The sequence below is a fragment of the Lonchura striata genome, chromosome 5, assembly GCF_046129695.1.
Source record: "Lonchura striata isolate bLonStr1 chromosome 5, bLonStr1.mat, whole genome shotgun sequence".
Lineage (NCBI taxonomy): Eukaryota > Metazoa > Chordata > Aves > Passeriformes > Estrildidae > Lonchura > Lonchura striata.
Genome location: NC_134607.1, coordinates 21,327,869 through 21,350,698, shown reverse-complemented (window position 1 = coordinate 21,350,698; position 22,830 = coordinate 21,327,869). Strand labels below are relative to the sequence as shown.

The window sequence follows — 22,830 nt, the reverse complement described above, 5'->3', positions numbered from 1 at the left end:
TTCCAGAGCGTCACCATCCTTACAGTGAAGAATTCCTACTTAATGTTTAATCTGAACCTCCCCTCTGTCAATCTGAAGATACATTCCTGTTTGTCTTATCACTACAAACCCTGTAAAAATTCCATCTCCAGCTTTCTGGTTGCCGCCTTTAGGACCTGGAAGGCGCTCTAAGGTCTTCCTGGAGCCTGTTCTTCTCCAGACTAAAAAAAACCCTGTTCTCTCAGGCTGTCTCCAGAGTGGGGGTGATCCTACCTTTCATCTGTCTTTCCCTGTTACACTCTGGTGATGCACAAGGGTTCACCCTGCTGAAGCCTGCTCACCTCTACCTTTCAGGAAAGGAAACAAAATCTTGTGATTTCAATGGGGATCAGTTTGGCAGCTTTGGTCCATGGCCCTGCACTTCATGGCATCCCATGCCTTTGGATGGATTTCACTTTGGTGAAGATTTTTTTTTTTTTTTTTCAGTATCTATACCATTTCACTCATATTTTCCCCTCAGTGTTCTCTCTTCCTCCTTGATTTTCCCCCTGATCTTGCAGCATCTCTGAGATTAGTTTTGGCATATTTTGCTCCTTTCCACTGCACATCATTTGCTCCCAGACCATTTTCTTGTGGTCACTGCATTTCCCAATTTTCCTTTTTTATTTTCTCAATCGCATTTCACTTGATCATATCTCCTTTCCAGAGTCTTTAGGAGACTTAGGAGACTTTCTTTTCTGTTTCACAAGATTTCATTTCTTTTCCCAAAAGGAACCAAAGTTTTGGCATCAAACAAATTTTTGTTAGTTTTTACTTGTTTTGGAAGTTACTCATGCAGAGACTATTTTGTACATATAAGATGGTGGTCCTATGAAGAAATCCATTTTCCATAAATATTAATTAACCCAGGCTGAGATACATAGTGTTGAAATTATAATTTTTTAAATGGTGGCTCTCTGACAGTTTTTACATTTCAAAAAGCTCCCATGTGTACTAGAATATAATACTAAGAGGCCATTAAATTCATGTTCTGCAGAAATATCTGATCTCCTCTTAATGACCATAGTACTTGACCCATTAATTGCCTTCTTCCTTCCCTCTAACTTCCTGGATAACTTCTTTATCAAGTATCTGAAGAAACCCATTCACAGGGGCTTGGTCACTAATGTAAGCCTTTCACATTGTGTAGGGGAGGGGTGTAAGGAGGACAGCATTCACAAGTCAGTGCTGTGAACGTGGCAAAGGAAGAATTAGAAAAATAATCCTGTAATAGTCCTATTCTGGTCTGATCAGCACAGTCATCATTTTTCCAGGAAGAAATGATTCCAGAAAAAGTGACAGGTTCATAGTCAAGATACTGACACAGATACATTCAGTCAAGGCAGCAGTAGGGATGGAAAATGCTGTTATTTTTCCATTCCAATGCAGAATAAATCCCTGCCTGTGTACATACAAGCATCCTGGGGCTTGGGTCATTTTTATGCTAGGCAGAAAAAACATCTACTGAGCGACACAGAGAGAAATTATAGTATATCAACTGATAGTATGACATTTCAGCTTCATTGTGGCAAAGGGGTCAGTAGTTCTGGTGACAGCCTCCCAGGGCCACTGAGAGGAAACAGAGCTTGAGATGGCTGTCATTCTGTCCAGGGATAGATCTTAAGGGTCTTTTCCAACCTAAATGACTCCACGATTCTGAGACCAGTATAATATTTGTCCTTGCACTATTAAAGGCTGTGGTTTTGTCACCCCCACCAGGCTGCCTCTGGAAACTTCCCTCCTTTTTTTTGCAGCTGTGAATACAACATGCTTACACTGCACCAAGCAGAAACACTGGGGATCCAGTTAGCTGAAGAGAAGACAGATTAGGTGTTTTGATAAACAAATGCTGCAATGTGAGTCGTGCAGCAGAAAGATCTGACATGGAAGAGGTGCTTATACAGCCACACTAATCAGGCCATAACTTGAGAGTGCTTTTATTGTAGTCATGTCCCAACAGCAGAGCTTGGATCCAGTTGATAGATGGAGACCTCTGATCACTGAATGGTGAGTCATTAGTGGTACCTTTTCCTTCTGTTTTCTCTCTTCCGATCAGTGGAATTCTGCCGCTTCCTTAACATTAGCTGCTTAGCAATTTCTCCATGAGTGATATGAATCCCTCTGCTCCATCTGCTCCCTTGCATACAGAACCACAGTTAAATAAAGGCTGGGCTATTTGAGCAAAAAATATGTGTTTCTGAGAGCCAAGGACTTGGTAGCAATTCTCAACTTGCAAATGTGGCAGTGTGCCCTTCTGTTGTGAGAAATGCCACTTTGAGGCCACACAGTGCTGATGCTGAGGCAGTTTTCCCGTACCATGCTCAAAGTCTTCCTGCACACACAGCACTTTACAAGCTGAAGCCTGTTCTCCTAGCCTGCCTGGAAATTAAGTTTTACTTGCCTATTTATCAGACTTGCCAGAGACAAAATGAAAAAGCTCCTTTGCAAAAACCTTCTCACTTGAACCACTTTGGGTTAGATTTGCAGGCATTTAAGACACCCCAAGTGCTGGTCAGATACCTTATGCAAAACACAGGTATTTAAGCAGATCAGGCACCCTCCTGTACTTGCAAGTTACAGGTACTTGGGATGCTCGTAAAACTATTGACAAGAAATCCCAACACCTCCTTATGCCCTGAGGCAATGACATGGCCATCTCCTTTTTTGGGTTAGACCAAACTTACTTTCCACAATGAAAAAACAATAGACAAATTAGAGAAGGTGCTTTACAGAAAGTCTCAATAGAAATATCAAATCTTAGGTCAGAATGCATATTAGGAGGTCCCTGGTTGTGTTTTCCCCTACTCTCTGGAATAATTTGTGACATTCTCTTTCAGAAACTGACTTAGTTTTAAGCATACATACAATTATTTCTGTGGTTTTTGTAATGTTCTGTGTCTTATCTACCACCCTTACAGCTGCAAAGCAGATTGATGATTTGGTTGAAGTAGACTATTCCTTAAGTGGCTTGTCAGCAGTATTCCAACCATTTATTGACCTGGACTTAAAGGTACTTGCCTGTAGTGCTGTTTGCCTACATTACTGTGGGGTCCATTATTCTATGAGACACATTTATAAGATGACTGTGATTGTACTCTGAACATAAAGGCTCACTATCTTGGAAGACAGACATTTCAAAGCATTATTGCATTTGTTACGGTAATACTTTGTAACAGTACTGTTGTGAAATGAGTTATTTAAAAGCCACATCCTTTTCTTTAAACTGCTGTTGAGTTGGTTGTAAAAAATAGAGAGTAGTTAAAGTTGACTAAACCAGATAGAAGAAAAGGGAAAGGGAAAGGGAAAGGGAAAGGGAAAGGGAAAGGGAAAGGGAAAGGGAAAGGGAAAGGGAAAGGGAAAGGGAAAGGGAAAGGGAAAGGGAAAGGGAAAGGGAAAGGGAAAGGGAAAGGGAAAGGGAAAGGGAAAGGGAAAGGGAAAGGGAAAGGGAAAGGGAAAGGGAAAGGGAAAGGGAAAGGGAAAGGGAAAGGGAAAGGGAAAGGAAAGGAAAGGAAAGGAAAGGAAAGGAAAGGAAAGGAAAGGAAAGGAAAGGAAAGGAAAGGAAAGGAAAGGAAAGGAAAGGAAAGGGAAAGGGAAAGGGAAAGGGAAAGGGAAGGAAAAAGTTATTAAACCTCATCTTTCTCTCTGTTATTAATAGCTGGGACTTCATTGTTCAGTCAGAGCAATATTTCTATACGTGTGACTAACTAGATATGTTGTCTGATGTCAGATGAAAGAGGTGAAGAAAGAGCACTAATATCAGAGCAAGTATTAAGCCCCTAGCTTCTTCAATGGGAAGGCAGAAGACTCTTTCAAAAGCATGGGAGACCAAGGAATGTTTCTGAGTCTGAGGACTTGAAAGTTTATTTAAAATTAAGAAAAAAAAATCTCTTTATGTACTGAAACTAAAATCTGACTAGTTCCTGATTCTAAAATGACTTCACTGTTATTCTGTAAAAGGTGATTTGATTGAGAGTGGTTGTCATTATTATAGTATCTGAGATCCTTAATTAAATTTAAGCTGCCTTGTGCTTGGTGCTGTACAAAGGCCAAATGAAAAGATAGTCTTGTCACAAAGATCCTATAAATTAAGTAGTAAAAAATGGACAATAGGGAAATAAGAGAGGTGAAAACCAAAAGGAACAAACATTAGTATCTGCTTGTGTGGTAGACACTAGTCTTAGCACACCAGCTCTGCAGCTGCTGGCAAACTCTTCTGAGTATTGCAGCAGCTAGATTTTAAGCAGGGACTTGAGTCAGACTAAAGATGTAAAATCATGGCTGTTCCAAGAGCTACTGTCCAATATAAGTGGGGAAATATACAAAGACTAGCAAATCCAGCAAGTGAGGATTGAATGGAGAGGTCACCAACTGTGATTCAGCACTTTGTAAGCATTTTGATAGTCCTTAAAAGGCAGCAGGAACATTAGAGCTAGATGAGAAAATAAAGACAGACAAAATACATTTGAGATTAAACAGAAACAGAACTAATAAAATGGACATAAAAAAACTTTAACCTTTAAATGTCTTCATCTCTTTCTGTCAATTTTACTTTTTTGTATCATTTGGATGCATTTGGAAGTATTAGATTTGCAAGGCTTGGCCAATATGGTGGGTAATGCAGAATACAACAGAGGCATTTTAGGTCTGTGCCTTTTATCTGCACAAGTTATCAACTTGATTCTGATTACAGAATACAGTGCTGATTTTGACCAAGAAAGACCTCTGGTTTTACAGATCAATTTTGTAATTGAGGCATTGGTTAGTTCTTAAGCAGCAGTTCTCAGATTTAAATTCCTGGAGATAAAGAAAGGAGAAAGTAAGGCTTTTCAAAAAGGAGGACCACTAGTCACATTCTTCATGCAATATTTAGACCCTTAATTTAGAGGGTGATCTGAGGTGGCAGACTGTCCTCAGTAGGTGACCAGTATCACAAAAGACAAATCTTGGGCCTCATCTGTGAAGATGTCCAAATGCTGGAACTTGCCTTCACCACCTGCTTGACAGCACCAAGTCTTCATGCACTACTACAAAGCCTTCATATTAATTTATATACCAAATGAATAGCTGGGGCAAAGTCAAGGAAAGTAGCATTCATTGTCTGCAGTCATGGTAAAGTTATATTTTTACTCTAGTTTGTTTTTGTTTTTTTTTTAATCTCTGACAATAACTTTTAGGGCATAGTCTTCCCAGCTGGAAACTATTCTGACTCTTCCTATGTGGCAGCTTCCTTCACAATCCCAGACCAAAGTGACTCCATGCTGTACCTTGCCCTCTCTGAGTATTTCTTTCAGATGTCCCCATTTGCTTACTACACCGCAGGGGCCTTCAACATGATCGTTGCAGAGGAGGTGAGCAGGACACAGAGGAATGGGGTCAGAATGGCTCAGTTAGGGCTTTGACCTGCCAGATGTCAGTATGTGGCCATAGAAAGCTCTCAGATGGTCTGTAGAGTCCTGAGACAGTAGATTATAAATACCAGGGTATTGTTATTCTCTTTCCCTTACCCTCTATATAGATGCTACAGGCCACAGCCAGGCATGCCAAGTTCCACTGAGCCAAGAACCAAATACTGCCAACGTTGTTACAAAAGATAAGGGGTTTGTAGACCTGAGGCACAGACTTCTCTAACAGGGACAAGGGATCAACTCTGGAGAATTTTGCAGCCTCAGTGGCTGTTTTCTGAGGGATCTTCTTAGAATTAAAATACTACAGGGGCCTTGTAAGCACAGCATATGTCAAAGCACAGCATCTGTGGCTTGGAGACTGAAGCCCAAACTATAACGACATTAAGAATTTGCTTTCTGAGGGTTTATTTTTGTCATGTATTAATGGGAAGCTGCTTCAAGTGTACTGAGAATATTTCTGAGAGGCAAAAAAATCAAAGATGCATTGAAATGACTGTAATAATGCATTTAGAGAAAAGCTTTCCATGAAGGTCAAATCTGGTAACTCATTTGTTTTGTCTTTTATTTTTTCCTTCAGACTTGCAGCTATTTTAATATAAACACAGAGATATTTAGCAGTATCATCCCTGAAGTGAGTATCATTACTTTCACAAAGTCTTAGGGAAGCCACCCAGTGTGGCTGTCAAGACACCTCACTACTGGTGTATGCCAAAGGCTTATAGGGGCTCCTGCACTGGAGAAGTGGGCACGTGCACCTTGTAACATCAGAGCAGATGGGCCTTGTCACTTCCCAGCCCACGATGAGTTGAATGACTTGCACTGTTACCAAACACAATCTTGGCCCATAACCTTGCACATCAATCTTTTCTCCAGGCACTGTGCCCAAGCCACAGCTGTTCCTACCTAAAATCAGCTCCATGCAGGAAAAAGCTTCCAGTCATGAGCCCTGCTTTGAGAGACATCTAAGAGCAGTCTCAGCTAAGAAAAATTGCTTTTCTCCTCCCCAAGCCTTCATAATTCTCTTTACTTTACCGCTGGCCTGTGACTGATGAGCAGAAAACCTAGGAAGGGACTATGTGCAGGGAAATGAGCTAACAGATGGACAGGAAACGTTACATCCTATGGAACAGACAAGGCAGATGCACAGGATTTACATTTATTTTAGGTGAAGGAGATGAATATAACAGGACAGAGAATATGAGCATGCATGGCTTCCACCAGCCTTCTGAGACACGATGAGAAACCAAAAATGAGCTGAGGATGGGTGAAATCAGACTAATAGTTCCAAGTACTTCACATTCTTGTTTGTTTCCAAGATGTTATTAAGTTTCTTCCTCAGAAATATAAGAATTCTCCAAGGGTAGTCATGTATAATGTTCTCCATAAAAAGCCATGAGCATTAATGTGAATATTTCCCCCCCACACACCCCGTTTTGAATATTGAACTTTGTTATATATTTTTATATTTGTGTATTCACTCTTCAGGCAATGAGCAGAGTGAGGTTCCTCTGAGGACAGTTCCTGAGATGGGTGAATTTCAAAGTGAATGAGCTCTTTTATTGTGTGACTAAATACCACATTCAGAGTCCATTTATATCCTCTGTTCATTTAATTTCAAGTGTTTAATTTCTCTTGAAATAATATAGAAAAATTTGTATTCCTCAAATGGAAGGAATTTTTCACCGCATTCCTTTATTTCCTTTATTTCCTGCTTACCTGAAAGAATCTTATGTTAGCAGGTATCCTTAATCTCATCATAAGGAAATACTTCAAAATTATTGCTTCAAAAGTGAGAAAATGCTGTGTTCTGACCCGTTCTATGAGAATGGATCTTTTTCTTTGTCCTTGAATCTTACAGGTAGAGAAATGTTCAGCACCCTACCCACTGATGTTGAAGCTAATGTCTACTGAAATCCCTATCATCAGCTTACAGCGGGATTCCTTCACAGTAAAGACTCAGGGCTCTGTGGAGGTGTTGGCCATTCTGCCAGACTCAACCACCCGGTTTCTGTTCATACTGAAGACAGTAAGTGCACAAACAAGCTGACATTTAACTTAGGGTTAAATCTCTTTCTTCCTTCCTTCTTTTAAAACTCTGTACAAGAATAAAAAAAAAAAAAAAAAAAAAAAAAAAAAAAAAAGCCAAATTTCTCATACATAAACATGCAGATTCCCCTTAGTCACAGGTGTAGGCATGATCTCAACTAACCTAATATGACACTTCCACGGCAAAGAACATTTTCTTACAGATGGACAAAAATCCCAACATAAAGTGGATCTAATTATAAGCAAGGTTTTGTTCTCTGGAATGACAGTTCTGCAAGTATGAGTCATGCCTCTTGGCATCTTGTTCATGACTTTGATTAATCACATCTCATTACCCCCATTTCAGCTCTTGTCAGTGCCATCCAAATAAACATTTGGATGTTTACTGACATTTACTGTGTGTAGCCTTGCAATGAGAAACCTACATTTACCTAGAACAGTTTCCATGCATTACTGGAAAGATGGTATTTATGTATTAGTGACTAATTCACAGGAAGGGTCCTGGGGTTTTTATGTCTGGTAATCCATGGTTTCTTTATTCTGCAGGCAGCCAACACCAGCATTTCTCTGAACATATTTGATCAGAAATTGATGGTCTCGCTATGTTTGAACAGGTAATCCAACCTGGGATGAAAAACATTTCCTTTGGAAAACAATGTTAGCAATCCCAACATTAGTAGTTCAGACATATGACCAGATAACTATAAATTTCTTTTGCTGGCAAATTCACCTGCATTAGTTTCTCTTAATCTGGTGGCACTTGTACAGCTTAGAGGAGGTAGGAAGCTTTTCTCTAACAAGAACAATGGCCCCATGGGACTTCTCACCAGTGGACTGCTGCAGGGAAGTGGTCTAACAGGACTTCCCTTCTTTTTACATCTACTCTCCCCTCTGAGCTAAATAAACTAAGCACGCAGGGCAGTTTTGATGACCATAAATCATCTGAGAGTTTCCCTCTTCACTTTCCAGCTGGCACTCAAATTGCTGGCTGCAGCCCTTCTAGCACACTCTTGCATGGATGCTCAGCAATGCACCAAGAAAACCACATCTTTATATAGCAGTATGCAGTGTGTGAAAATGCTTTAAAAAAATCTCTTTTCAGATGCTTCTTAAGGCCTGGAGCTCTACAGCAGTGATTGTACAGTTTTTAGAATAACTGTGTTTATCTTTTCTCAGTGACTCCTCTGGTTTCATTTCTCTCCAGTTCTCCAGTTATCCCCAGCCCACTCCAATGTTGGATCTTTTGAGGTAAGTGGGTAGTTGAAGCATATAGAAAATGCAAACCAAGAATATTAGTGATATCAAGGCTAAAGAGTAAGCAGCTAAATTTTATCTTTATTTCTAAATCATTTGGCTTCATTCCCAAGTGGCTCTCTTCCTGTCTTCTGGCAGCCACCTCTCCATTCTGGACTTAAAAGTGAATTCTTTGGGGTAAGCTAGTGCTGTGCAAATGAGACATTCTGTAGTTGCCCTGGCTGCAGTTAGCAGAGATCTCTTGAATTATCAGGGTGAAGCAGAGGTGAGCTGACCTGTAGCAGCAGAGCAGAGCACCATCCAAGGGTCACAGGGATGGCTGAGGCACGGGCACTCCCTGGGTGCTCATCAAGGTGCTCAGAGTTCTGGCAAGGACAGAGAGTCAAGATATTTCCCTCAGTTGCCTGAAATAGTGCAGTTGTAACCTTGCAGGGGAAAACCCTGCCCCCATGCCCCCACAGAGAGTAATTTCTTTCTCAGTATAATCAATCCATTCTGAGTAGCTGAGGAGAAAGGATTAGAACCGTTCTGGCCCTGCTTTACTATTGGTGATAAATTATCTCATAAATAAAGCAAATAGACTGTTTTAAATTAAAGTGTTGGCCAACCATAATGAAATGCATTTGCATTGTGCATCTCACTTCCTTTGCATCATTCCAAAACCTTAAGATCTAAAGTTCACTTGAGTTTATGACTCGTTGAGGCCAAAAGAGAACTGGAAGTTGACTAAGAGCCTACTAACTCCACCCAGGATTAGGGAACAACACTCTACCACCATCAGGAAATGATGGCTAACTCAGTTTTCTTGTCTGTGGTAGGTCTTGCTTCTGGAGAACATCCTATCTTATATTTTACAGACTGAAGTAATTCCATCGGCTAATGGTAAGGCTGTATTTCAAAGTATCAGCTAAAAAGCTTCCAGCAGAATGGGTTATTCTAGGAACATCTGCTGACTTTTTGATTAAGTTGTCAGCTCCCATTAACTTGGAATGGAAAATGACCATCAGCCAGTAAGCAGTGGAAGGCAAAGATTGTAGGGGTGTAAGTGCTCCCTCTCACTGTTCTGCAAAAATGGCAAAAATTGCTAGGAAAGTAAAAATTCATCTGCCTTCATCTCAGTCTAGGTGGTCCTGATGCATCAGGAAGAAAAACAAAATCTCTCATCTGCACACCTGCTTGAGACCACTATATGTGAAATGTATTACTTTTTATTATACCAGAACAGAGATTTTGCCTCTCATGAATCTTATTTGAGGCCCTGGAGGGAGATACAGCTTTGTGTCAGCCCTCTATACTGGGATGAACATCATCTTCTTCAGCTAATGGATACAAATGGGAACAGGTTCTAATGATGGTAGAGCTGTATTAACAATCCCTCAGGGATCATTAGGGACAAATTACTCAGTATGTAATGTGTTGAACACAAAATCCTTGGTTTGGCTGCAACACTCTGCCAAGAGAGAAGCACTCGTAATTCTTTTTTCCTATTGGTAAATGAGCATCTTAGCAACCTCCCAGGCTTGCTTGTGAAAACTAAGAGGCTAATTGTTATAAATTACCTACAAGTCTCTGGATAAACATTGTTGTTGACGGGCAAGTGTTTATTATCTTTCTAATGCATACCTACATCATTGTTTGTTTCTTTTTTAAAGCTAAACTGTCAAAAGGATTTCCTCTTCCCAATCTGGCCAATGTTACCTTGACAAGACCTCACATTACAATTGTACAGGTGAGATTTTCCTTTATGAAAGGTTATCTCTATTTTTCCTTTTTTTTTTCCCAAGGTATTTATTTACCTTCTATAGTGCCAGAAATTTGCTGTATTTGATCTACTTAACTAGTAAAAATGTGTTAAAAATGAGATCTCTAATAATGGTAAAATTCTATTAGAAACAAACGTATATTTCTCTGAGAGGAAAAGTTAGAACTGAATATATAACTATGATGTGATCAAATGTACAGATTTTTCAGCCTTGCGAGTTTCAATTCAGTGTAAAAACAGGTTTGACATATTGTTCAAGTTTGGCCAATCACATCAAATTAGAGTTACTGCTATCTCACAGTCTTGTTGAATACTTGGAATATGAGAGGGAGAAGAATTCAGTTTTGTGCACATAGGATGCCCGTATTTTATTAATAACTGGTGATAATGGCTGAACCTAGTAGTCAAAAGTAGCTAGTGAAAGCGGTCAGAAAATACTTTTTTGCCTTCTGGTCATCCTTCTCCAAAACTAGCCCATAGTGTGAGCATACAGAATGTTGCTAAGTAACCAGTCAGTACAAAGACATTGCTGACAAATTAATGCCCAGAAAATGAGTAAACCTTCTGCATTTCTCTACTTGTTTAACAACTTCTCAAGGATATTTTCAGTTTTTTGGAAGTTTTTCTTTGCAGAGACTCCTAAATCTTTATTAGCAGTTAAGCACAAAACACAACTCAGGAAATTAAATGCAAAGGTGGTTTTAAATTGCTCTTTGCCTCCCACATACCTGGTTCCCTACAAACTATAATTGCTCGGAGACTGCTTTCAGTGGCACCCATTGCCAAGAGTCTTACAGACTAATAGTGAATGAAGGATTTTAGTGATTCTGCAGTGCCCATTCCCCCCTCACATTCTCTAACCAGTCTCCTCATCAGTAACAAGGAATGAGAGAAAACACAGAATTGCTATGCCCTACCAAAATGACTAAGATCCCCATTTAAAAGCTAGAGGTTAGGCTCTAGTTCTAGAGTTTCCACTTCCAGTCCCAGTCTGATGGCTATGGTCAATAAGAAAAACAATTCTTACTTTTCATAGACAGGCTGGATGGTGCTTTGAGCTACCTGATCTAGTGTAAGGTGTCTCTGCCCATGGCAGGGAGGTTGGAACTGGATGGTCTTTAAGGTCACTTCCAACCCCACCCATTCTGTGATTTATGACTGTGATGAACTGTTCTCTGCAGGCTCATTGCTCTGTATGTGCTGACAGAGGGGGAAGCTTTAAGGACAAGTTTAGATTATATGGCTAATTCTTAAGTGGCGCAAATTAGGTAAAAAATAATCCCACCTTGTGATGTCTGCCTAGTTGCCTCAAGGTTCAGATGAACCTTCCTGAGTAGGTTGTATGATCTTTAGATTCCCTTCTGTCACTAACATGGTACAAAGGGATAGCACCCAGGAAAAGATGGAGCTCTTTTGCAAAGTTCAAAGGACAGAGATGAATAAAACTTGTTACTTCCAAGGCTCAGCTCTTCTCAGTAGATTTTTGGACCTTAAACACCAGGATCAATTTGAAATTAAGAAACCCCAAAATAAAATGTTCATTTTAATTCATAGTATGTCCATGACTGTCCTTCTCCCCACAGGGATATGTGTTTTGACTGATGCCACTACAAACACTAAAGGAGAAGAGAGACCACTTGTTAAGAATGAACTTCAAACCAAGTCAATAATGTGACTCTGAAGACTAAACACTGTCCAGTTCTGCTGAAATGTTTAACTTGAGCTCTGACAACCCCCATCCTGGTAGGGGGCAAGAGGGGGTGCTAGGAATCAAAAAGAGCTGATTAAGTGGTTAGCTGGTTCAATGGTGGTAACAAGCAGACCCAAAAGAGAACATGTAACACATGATTGACATTTATTTATTCTATAGTTTAACTGATGCAAAGATGTTTTTAAGATTAATGACTCTTTTGAAATACAATTTTGTCTATACGCTTCCAGAAGGATTCTATAATCTCTTAAAATTAAGAAAAGTACATTGTCAAAATGCTGCTAGGGCAGATACAGCTGCTAATATCTTTCTACTGTAACAAGCTTAAACACTTCCCTTCTGCACATCATGCATGAAGTAGGGAGTGAGCCCTCTCCAGAACTGTGGAACTGACAACTGCCCCAGTTACAATGGGAACTAAAATCTTTGCAGTGGCTTAACATAAATCTTAAGATGCAGAACAGGACCTGAGGCAATGACACTACTGCTCTCCATCTCTCCCTGTGACTCTTCAAATCTTGTGCTTCTTTTGTGCTGTTTAGCTAGGTTAGATACATTTAACTCCTTCAGTGTTTCTCGCTAAGTCCTCTAAAGCTAATTGACGTCTTCGTCTGAATTGAAAGTTAGATACTTTTCTTACTTCCCATGGATATATTATCCTAGCCTCTCTCTTTCTCCTCCTTTCTTGGTACTTTATTAGCATGCAAATGTGACCACAGTTCTGCAGAGGGCCACGCCAGCCCTGCAGTGCATAGGTGCTTGTGCTTTGGCCAAACCTGGACGGGGAGCGGTTCTCGCCTCCCCAACACCTAGCAGGAAACCATCAGCGATGGGGTGCAGGCAGCTTTTGCCTGCCCCGCCTAAATACCCCACGGGCCAAAGCTACTCTGCCCCGGGGGTCAGCACGCACAGGCCCTTCTAAAAAATACTTGGGGTTTTCCCACAGACGGACGGAGGCAGGGCTGAGGGAGGAGGTTTGAGCCTCGGCGGCTCCTGTGCGCTGCCGCCGCGGCCGCGTCAGTTCCTGCCGCCGGGATCCGCCGAGCCGGAGCGCCGCCGCCATGAGCCGCAGCTACAACGATGAGCTGCAGTACCTGGACAAGATCGACAAGAACTGCTGGCGGATCAAGAAGGGCTTCGTGCCGAACATGCGTGTGCGTGGGAGGGGGCCGGGGTGCCCGGGTCGGGGTAAGGGGCGCGGGGTCCGAGCGGAGCCGGGCGGCTGACTGCTGTCCCCGCAGGTGGAGGGCGTTTTCTACGTGAACGACCCGCTGGAGAAGCTGATGTTCGAGGAGCTGCGCAACGCCTGCCGCGGCGGAGGTGGGTCCGGCGGGGAGCGGACACCCCGGGGGTGACACAGAACCAGGCGGGTTGGGAAAGATCCCTGCGATCATCGGCTCCACCGCCGTGGCACTTCGTGCTCCGTCCATCCTTTCCCTGAACGCTTCCAGGGACGCTGACTCCGCTACCTCCCTAGGCAGCTCGTTCCAATGTGTAATCACCCTTTTCGCGAAGAAATTCCTCCTAATATCCAGCCTAAACCTCTCTTGGCACAACTTCAAGCTGTCCTGTCGGCCCGCACGTCTGCCCAGGGCGCAGCAGGCAGCGGGTGGGCAGCGGGACATTGCGCCGTGCTCTTTGTACCCGACTAGAAGTCTTGTTGGTGGCCAGCTTCTTTTTTGCCAGTGTTTTAAACAGCCTCTTTAGAAAGTGTTTCATTGTGATTATTATGGTAAATTATCAGATTACTTTTTTTAAAAAATCTTTTTCAGGTGCGGGTGGCTTCTTGCCTGCTATGAAACAGATTGGGAATGTGGCTGCATTGCCTGGCATTGTTCACGTGAGTGTGTGCCTTGAAAATCTGATCTTTTTCTGTTCCAAATTGCCCGAGATTATTGCATTCAAAATGGAAACTTTCTCATGAGAAGTGGCATGGACCAAAGTTCTTCTCAAGGCAGTGTGTGTGCCTCAGTAAGGAGTGCTTTCAATGGCAGGCTGAAAAACAAAGTTGTCAGAGAGGGAGGTAGCCACTTATTTCATTGCTTGTCTTTTGACACGGAGCTTTTCATGCTGTTTTAACTACCTTCTTGAGCCACCTTTCTCCACTGTTCACACAAACTGCTTGTTGGTTTTGAATTGCCTTTGCTCTGGATTACATGGACAAGTGTGGAGAGAGCAGGAGGTGGTACTGTTGTCTGTACTATTGTTACGGGCCTCATGTGAATAGTGAGACTTCATATGCATTCAACACTGCCTTCCCTCATCCTGTGCCTTTTTGGAAGCAAAGCATCAGATACAATGATGCAGGAGGAAAATGCTTACCTGTGACTCTTTTCAAGAAGTGCGAAGTACAATGTGGAAATATTCATTTTCACATTCAATATTGCATATAGTAATAAGTAACAAATAACAGAATTTTTTTACTTGTCTCTTTTGGCAGAAGTTTTGAATTTATGGATGCAGGAAAAGGCAGACCATAATGCTGTTAAATGACTTAGGGGTCAGGCCAAAATGGAGTAAGGTAGAATAGTAACAACCTTCTAAAATGGGAATTTTGGCTGGTAGTTTGTAGAAGAGATGTTACAATCATCTACATATTCAGATCTTAACTTTTTAACTCCAGACGAAGAAGGATTTCTTGGTGATGGTAAGGAGAGGCAGAAGAAGCAAAGATCCCATTCAAAAGTACTGTTCACTTCAGTGTGTGGTAGCATTTTAATAGATACTGAAAAGTTCTAGTTTCTGGGTGTCACAGGGTGTTTGTTTCAGAGATCTGCTCTGGTTTTTTTGACAGTCCTGTAAGTGCAGGAGATTAGATCCTCACCTGAGTTAATGTGTTCACCTATATCTGAACATCCATTCCCTTTTTGGTAGATTTGTTCACAAATGTGACTACCACTACCACAAGGCAAAGTATAACCAAGGCGACTCTGCAGCATCGAGTTTCATAAAGCTTTAAAATTGCCTTTCAGAGATCAATAGGCCTTCCAGATGTCCATTCTGGCTATGGATTTGCTATTGGCAACATGGCTGCCTTTGATATGAGTGATCCTGAGGCAGTGGTTTCACCAGGTAAGGATGACTGACTCAACCTGCTTTGAGAAATACCTTTGAGAAATACTTTTCAAAATGACGGGACTTTACAGTACTTTGCATTCAGAAAAAAAGCAAAAAATATTATAATTATAGGGAGTTAAGAGGTGCTTAATTCTTGCACTTAGAATCTTTATTCTTTATGAAGCAGGTAGTTACACTGAGAACAGCTAAACAGTACAGGAAGAATTGTCCTTGTTTGGAGCTTAGCTTGTGATGTCCCTTAGTTTTGAAGTCTTTGACCTTGGAGTTTCATCAGATTGATAAAGAACTGACTGGTTCCTTTGAGTAGTTTGAAAACATCTTTTGAGGATATTTCTGCGCTTAAAACATGACCAACAGTTTGTCTGTCTTTTTAGTAAACACTTAGATCTTTGGTTACTGACAGTCTGAAGCTTGTGTGGTTGTCATGAATGATAATACCTATGTTTCAGTTTTGCTTTGATCAGGTCAGGTGTTCCTGATTGACTCAGACCCAAGGTCTCTTAGTTTGGTATCTCTGCTCTAACATTAGTAATACCAGAACCTTCATACTAAAGGTGGTGTGGTTATCTTTTACATTTGGCGTTGTCTTAAAGAATTTATTATTATAAATTGTAAGGGTTAAGCAAAACACCAATAACTGAAGTTTAGTATTCCTTGTAAGTATTTATTACTTTTTACAACTATTTATTATTTATTCTAGTGAGATTCAAAAAAAAAATTTACTTTTGGCAGTTGCTTTCAAGAACATTTTACGTCAGGGAGCCAATTCTCAGATCTGTCACTTTTCTTCTGACCTTAGGCAGCAGAACAGGAACATTCTCTCTCCTTTCTATGGGCAGTGTGTTTTATAACTGTGTCCATTTCTCTTTGTCAACTTGCTGGAGTTACTTTGTAAATGGAGAGCTCTGTAGGCAATCGTACAGCTGTGTCTTGAAGTCTGAGGCTTCATGTAGGTCTGTTAAAATGAAGCTTAATGCAGTTCTACTTTTTCTTCCCCACTATTGTCACAGGAAAAGGAGTGAGATTACAGTCTTGAGTACATGTTCCCTGACATGGCTTTTTCTCCACTTGTAGGTGGTGTTGGCTTTGACATCAACTGTGGTGTCCGCTTGCTGCGGACAAATTTGGATGAAAGTGATGTGCAGCCTGTGAAAGAGCAGCTCGCCCAGGCTATGTTTGACCATATTCCTGTTGGTGTCGGCTCCAAAGGTGTCATCCCCATGAATGCCAAGTAAGAGAATGACTTTGTGCACACATCACTAGAGAGGACATCTCTGTTGTTGTTTTGTTTTTTTTTTTGATGCAAGATTTGTCAGTGGGAGACTTAAGAAAGGAAAAGTAATTCTAAAATGCTTTCTGTTCTTTCTGCATATGTGCCTTACCTGGACTGACATAATCATCAAAGCACAATCAGCTCTTTCTTCCCCCATTTAAACCCCTTAAAGGTTCTTGCTGGGTTCTCATTTCTTCTGAAAATTTCTATGAACAAAAAGGTCTTTTTTAAAACAGATGAGAAATAGGATTATAGATAGAAAATAGGATGTTTTTCAACCAGCAAAGAGGAAAAAATGATGATGTACCAAAAGTTAATATATTTGTAGAACTTGATTTTCATGAGGTATTAAGAAGCTGGACTTGTTAGGAGAGCTGGGGGCTGACTATAGCATAATAGAATAATATAGGTTGGATGGGATCTTTTGAGGACATCTTATCCAACTCCTTATGGGAAGGATCTAATTGTAAAGGTAGGGCTAACAAAAAAAGGCATCAAGTTGCTTAAGGCCATATCCAGTGGAGTTTTGAGTATATCCAAGGATAATCATCTTATGTGTTGATGATTGCAGGGATTTGGAAGAGGCACTGGAGATGGGTGTGGACTGGTCTCTCCGAGAGGGCTATGCCTGGGCAGAGGACAAGGAGCACTGTGAGGAATATGGAAGAATGCTACAGGCTGACCCCAACAAAGTCTCTTCAAGGGCAAAGAAAAGGGGCCTGCCTCAGGTAATGTTATGTTTCAGGGAGGCTGTGCCGGCTCACAGGGTTCAAATATAAATGTTAGAGAGTTGTTCTCTAATTCTGTGTCTTTTCTTGAAACTCTAACATTTCTGGGCAGGGGGAAAGGTGAGATGGTGAGGTCAGTTCTGAATAATTCTCAACAGAGCTGCAACAGAGGAGAATAATACTGGGTTTACCCAAGGTCCCTGGTGCCATCAGGTTTTCATCTGTTAACATCTGGTACTGGAAGTTACATTGGGTGGCATTTCCACATCCAGATGTATTTTGTTTTGAAGAGATAGGCAAGTTAGTGTTCAACTTTCATCTGTATTTGCTTAGCAAGTTAATAGCAGGGCAAGAAAAGATAAAATAATAAATGGAAGTAGCTCATAACTGAATCACAACTTAAGAGTTGAATTTCATTTCTATGTACGGTGTCTCACTGCTGTGTGGAACAATTTGAGATGGCTATACTAATGGCACATTTGTAAAGCTTTCTTGTATCTTGGTAGTAATTGATATTATTCTTCATTAATTGAGGTAGTGCAAAATTAGAGCATTTTAACCCCAAAATAGCAGTCATCTGTTACAGAATTGAAAAAAAATTGGCTTTGAAATTAAATATCTTGTTTTAATCTACTGAACATCTACTTAACAAGATGTTGTAACTTTATGAAGTGGCAGCATAGTCTGTATATAGATCCTCTTGTTTAATCACAGTCTTGTACCAACAGCATAGTGAGTTACAAATTTGAACAAAAAGGAAAGTGTGTTCTGCTTCCTTGCAGTTTACATGGGAATATTTTTTCCCAAAAAAAAACCTTTTCTAAACCCAAAACCTTGCTGTAGCAATGTGTCCTGTTGCCGTAGCTCTCCCCTGTGCTCCCAAAGGCTGCTTTCCTGGTCCTGTCTGATCAGTGTGTTGTGATTGGCAGCTGGGGACCCTGGGAGCTGGAAATCATTACGCCGAGATTCAGGTGGTGGATGAGATTTACAACGAATATGCTGCCAAGAAAATGGGCATTGACCACAAAGGGCAGGTGTGCGTGATGATCCACAGTGGAAGCAGAGGCCTGGGCCACCAGGTTGCCACAGGTATGATCTGACTGGTGTAGCTACCTGGGGCAAACTGCTCAGCATGGTCTTGTCACTGACAGCAAACTCCAACACCAAAGAGCATTTTTTACAGTGAATTGCTGAGAGCATCCTGAATTGCTTGGTCAGGTGTAATCTGTTTGCAAACAGTTGATAATGTTCTGCCACAGATTTGCTTTTGCATTTGAGAAATAGCCTTGAGCTTGACCATTGGACAGATGAGTTCAGTTTTAGGATATAAATTACAGATACCCCTGTTAATCTCAAAGACTACAGCAAAATTAAGAAGTCACTTAGACTTACTGTGTTTATTTCCCAGATGCACTGGTGGCTATGGAGAAAGCTATGAAAAGGGACAAAATCATAGTGAATGATCGCCAGCTGGCATGTGCCAGGATTGCCTCTGCAGAGGGACAGGATTACCTGAAGGGAATGGCAGCTGCTGGCAACTATGCCTGGGTTAACCGCTCTTCCATGACTTTCCTAACACGACAGGTAGGAGCAGAGTTGTCTGTGATGCAGGTATTTTTCCTGCTTCATCTCAGACATAGAGAACAAAGAGTAGTTGCGCTATTTAACTTAATTTCATTTTTATGTTTCTTATTTTTTTTTTTCCTGGGGAGAGTTGCACAAAGCTGCAGTCTTGCCAATCTATCCAAAGCCTCTCAACATCACTGGATTGTATTTGGCAGAAGCTGCTTGAGCAGTATTTTTGAAAATGCCTTGAGCTGGAAAAAGAAGATGCAAGAAAACTGGGGGTTTTGTTGCTAAAGCCAGCTTTTCAGAGTTGCACAAATTTGCTTAATTGATATCTGACTGAATTACAACAGGAAGCTGCCAGTGGGCAGAGAAACAATCTGTGCAGTCCAATTCTGTCATTCTCAACACTGTTGTATTCTGTTCCCCTGTGGCTGAATTGTGATGATCTTGTATCTCACATCCTGATTTGCTGTCTTTTTAGGCCTTCGCCAAAGTCTTCAACACAACGCCAGATGACCTTGACATGCACGTTATCTATGACGTGTCTCACAACATTGCCAAAGTGGAGCAGCATGTCGTGGATGGAAAGGAGAGGACTCTGCTGGTGCACAGAAAGGGATCAACCAGGGCCTTCCCTCCTCACCATCCTCTTATTGCTGTTGATTATCAAGTAAGTTTAGCTTTGGGAGAAGGAAATAGAGAATTCTGGATTAATCAGACAATTTTAGGGTCCCTAACAGATACCTAAATGCTGTGAGTTAATTTTTTAAGGTAGCAGCACTGAAACCCTGGTGGGATTGCAGTATTCAGCTTGTGTGTGTGTTAGATCTTTGAGACACTGAGCTCCACACCCAAAATGGTTGGAAGAACATGAAAGGGAAGAAGTCCTTTATGGACTTTAGGATTCAGTGGTTTGCCTTGTCTGTCTGCTGGACACTAGGCTTTTGATCTACTGGTCTGCATCTTTCAGTGCATTTAGTTTTCTAGAATCCTTGGCACCTGAGACAGCTAGGGATGCTCTCAAGGAATGCTAATCTGACTTCCTTTTCTGGAGACACAGTTCCTCTCAGACTTTTATTAAGGATAAGATTTTTCAGCTTTTTCTTATGAATGAATTCTTTGCATCCACAGCTGACTGGACAGCCCGTATTGATTGGTGGCACAATGGGCACCTGTAGCTATGTCCTCACTGGCACAGAGCAAGGCATGACTGAGACCTTTGGAACTACTTGCCATGGAGCTGTAAGTCCAGAAGTTATTTCAGGGATGAGACTGTAACGCAGAGAACAAAGTTGTTGAAGGGTCATCCAATGTGTGATTCCTCTGTTGGTCATAAAAGCAGAGAGTAGCCTTGCCAGTAGTCCCTGTCCAGGAGAACCGCAAGGTAGAAGTGTTTGTCTCTTACTGAGTAGCTGAGATTACTTCTGCAGAAAATCTAGGGGATACTGCTTTTTATAAGTCGGATGTTAGGATGAAGATGTGGAGAATAAGCTTCTTTTACAAAATTTGGTACCTCTGAACTAACGAGGGTGGTTAACTGGGCTGAGGCTGCCTATATATAAAACTTCTTAGTATTTAGAGGGTATTTCCTCCTTTGTTATTCATAGTGTGAGACAATGATTGAGGAAGGGAAGCATCTTCCAGTAAATTCCAAGTCCTGAATACTGTTTGGTTTGGGTAAAAAGACATTTGCAGACGAGTGTATTACACAAATGTAACTTTCCTAGCCATCATACCAGAGGTGTGATTTGTAGGAGCCTGTGATCTGAAGGCCAAATTAATTTCCTGTGTTGGGGTTTACTGTAGTCTGTGCTCTCAGTCACTCTGTGTTTGCTTATAATGCAGTAATGGGTTTTTTGATACGAAAGAGTTTTGTTTTTCCAAACTGCTACAAAAAACAGAACTAACAAAACTGTTGGCCTAGGGTCGTGCACTGTCTCGAGCCAAATCTCGGCGTAACTTGGACTTCCAGGACGTACTGGACAAACTGGCTGACATGGGCATTGCCATCCGTGTTGCTTCTCCCAAACTGGTCATGGAAGAAGTGAGTTTAGTACTTCATTATTGTAGAAGAAAAAGGGGGTCTTGCTCCTTGGCTGAATGACCCTCCCTGACCTGATTTTTTTGCAGTGCTTAGCAATTGCCAGTACTCTAAATATGCAGCTTGTGTGATTTCTGATAGAGCTGTCAAATTTTTTGGAAAATTATATGAAGCGTTCTCTATCCTAAAAGCATGCTGAAAGGGAAGATGCCTGATTGACAGGATTTGGGGTGGTATGTTTTTTCTTCTGCCTGGTGATACGGATAATTGTTATCTTTATGTGAGCATCTACAAAAGTAGCTATGTTTTATGGATTTTCTTCTTGAATTATGTTCTCCCTGCTTTAAATTTACCTTACACTGCAGCTTTTATGTAGATTAGAAGCATCTTGAAAGATCATCCTTTAAGACGAGCTCCTGTATTTGCTCAAGAAGAGAACTGAATGGTCAGAGAACTTTGAATATTATGACTTCCAGTTCCTCTGCATTAACACTGAGCATGCCTTTTCTGTTCAGAACCTCACTCATAAAAGTATTACTCATTTGGCACCATGCTTTTTTGGGTGCTGGTGTTATATGAATATGTTGATCACATTAAAGTCTGTATTATAAGAGCAGCTTCCTCATCAGAACAGGGGCCAGAGGTGGAAACTCTAGAGTTAAACCTTGACTGCTGTCACTAAGGAGCTGTGAAGATAAAATTTAAAGGCTACCTGTAAAGAAGAAGTTGGAGTCACTTCCTACTAGATAATGAGGCTTGCCATTCTAACATGCTAGGGCACTCATTATCTGAAAAACTGGATTAAAATAATTAATATTTTATTTGAAATATGATGAGAGGTTATTTAGAAAGCTAAGTGTCTTACAGATTTTTTAGATACATAAGGTGGACAGATTCTCAAAATGTTCACCTACTTCTACACCCTCCATTTATATGGTTATTTTTGTGAAGAGTGGATTTCAAAAGCGTACACCTCACTTCCTGTGACTATTAGTTGTTTATAGTTTTTTTCTTTTTTCCCCCCCTCCAGGCACCAGAGTCTTACAAGAATGTGACTGATGTGGTTAACACCTGCCATGAAGCTGGCATCAGCAAGAAAGCCATTAAACTGAGACCTATTGCTGTTATAAAAGGCTAGGAGCCGACAAGGCACCCATGTCTCCAGGCCTTACACAAAACTGACTAGAATTATCATCTTCCCACACCTCTTGGACGCTGTAGGATGCTCAAATATCACATTCCTGTTCTGGAAACACAACAGCTGAGGATACACCTATTTTTAACCACTCCTAGCCATAATGAATGCCCCTCCTTGTTACATGGTGTTCTTTTCTTGTGAGGACGGGGCAAAGAAATAAGTAAGTCTTGGTTTTTATATGCAGTCCTTCTTCCATTTCCCTTCTCAGGCAAGACTTCAGACCTACCTGAGTAGTCACTAAGTGCTGTGCTGCAAGACCACCTCCATCAGTGAAGGTGGTGTATGGACCAGAGCTGCTGTCACCACACCTGAGTGCCTGGAGCTCTTTCTGCATGTGGAAGTACTCTGATAGACAGGGTAATGCACTTGTGGGCAGGGAGAGACTGTCCTGCAGGTGCCTTTATGCACAGTCTGTACTGTGACATGTTTTGTGGTAATTGGGTAGGAAATCTGGAGTTGCGAATAGTCTGCTCAGGTTGAGAGGAGCTAGCTAGTTTGAGAGAGAGTCTTACCCCAGCCTCTCCCATTTAACACAGCACCTGGTGAACTTGGCTCAGGACAAGTAGGCATTCCACAGTCTTCTGGAAAAGCTGAGCAAACTTGAGTATGTTGCCTTGAGAGGTTTTGTTTGCCTAGTAAAAGCTGTAACTTAGGGATGTCCTAATCCAACATTTTAAAAAATTCTAAGCATGTGAAAGTTGGGTTGGGTAATGCTGTTCACTGTGCCCCACGGCTCTGATTTTAGGG

At 41.3% G+C, this 22,830-nt stretch overlaps 2 protein-coding genes across 2 annotated transcripts; both read left to right on the top strand.

The window, feature by feature from the left end:
• Positions 1-1,035: 1,035 nt before the first annotated feature.
• Positions 1,036-12,160, top strand: BPIFC (BPI fold containing family C). Its single transcript, XM_077783111.1, is given in 11 exon segments — positions 1,036-1,146; positions 1,965-2,025; positions 2,937-3,028; positions 5,193-5,366; positions 6,001-6,054; positions 7,282-7,449; positions 8,016-8,084; positions 8,676-8,717; positions 9,542-9,605; positions 10,376-10,474; positions 12,069-12,160. Coding segments are annotated over 11 exon segments (1,026 nt in total).
• Positions 12,161-13,228: 1,068 nt separating this feature from the next.
• On the top strand, positions 13,229-22,203 carry RTCB (RNA 2',3'-cyclic phosphate and 5'-OH ligase). Its single transcript, XM_021554001.2, has 12 exons — positions 13,229-13,350; positions 13,438-13,516; positions 13,969-14,036; positions 15,169-15,268; positions 16,349-16,505; positions 17,119-17,275; positions 18,205-18,364; positions 18,684-18,859; positions 19,326-19,514; positions 19,976-20,086; positions 20,769-20,888; positions 21,916-22,203. Exons 1-12 carry the CDS (start codon positions 13,258-13,260, stop codon positions 22,021-22,023), a joined length of 1,518 nt encoding a protein of 505 aa, XP_021409676.1. The 5' UTR covers positions 13,229-13,257; the 3' UTR covers positions 22,024-22,203.
• The last annotated feature ends 627 nt before the right edge of the window (positions 22,204-22,830 follow it).

Excerpts from the sequence above, each read along its gene's own strand:
- RTCB (XM_021554001.2), top strand. The coding sequence starts at position 13,258 with ATGAGCCGCAGCTACAACGATGAGCTGCAGTACCTGGACAAGATCGAC. Across the intron at positions 14,037-15,168 it reads CATTGCCTGGCATTGTTCAC|AGATCAATAGGCCTTCCAGA; the intron begins GTGAGTGTGTGC and ends ATTGCCTTTCAG. Across the intron at positions 20,889-21,915 it reads CCAAACTGGTCATGGAAGAA|GCACCAGAGTCTTACAAGAA; the intron begins GTGAGTTTAGTA and ends CCCCCCCTCCAG.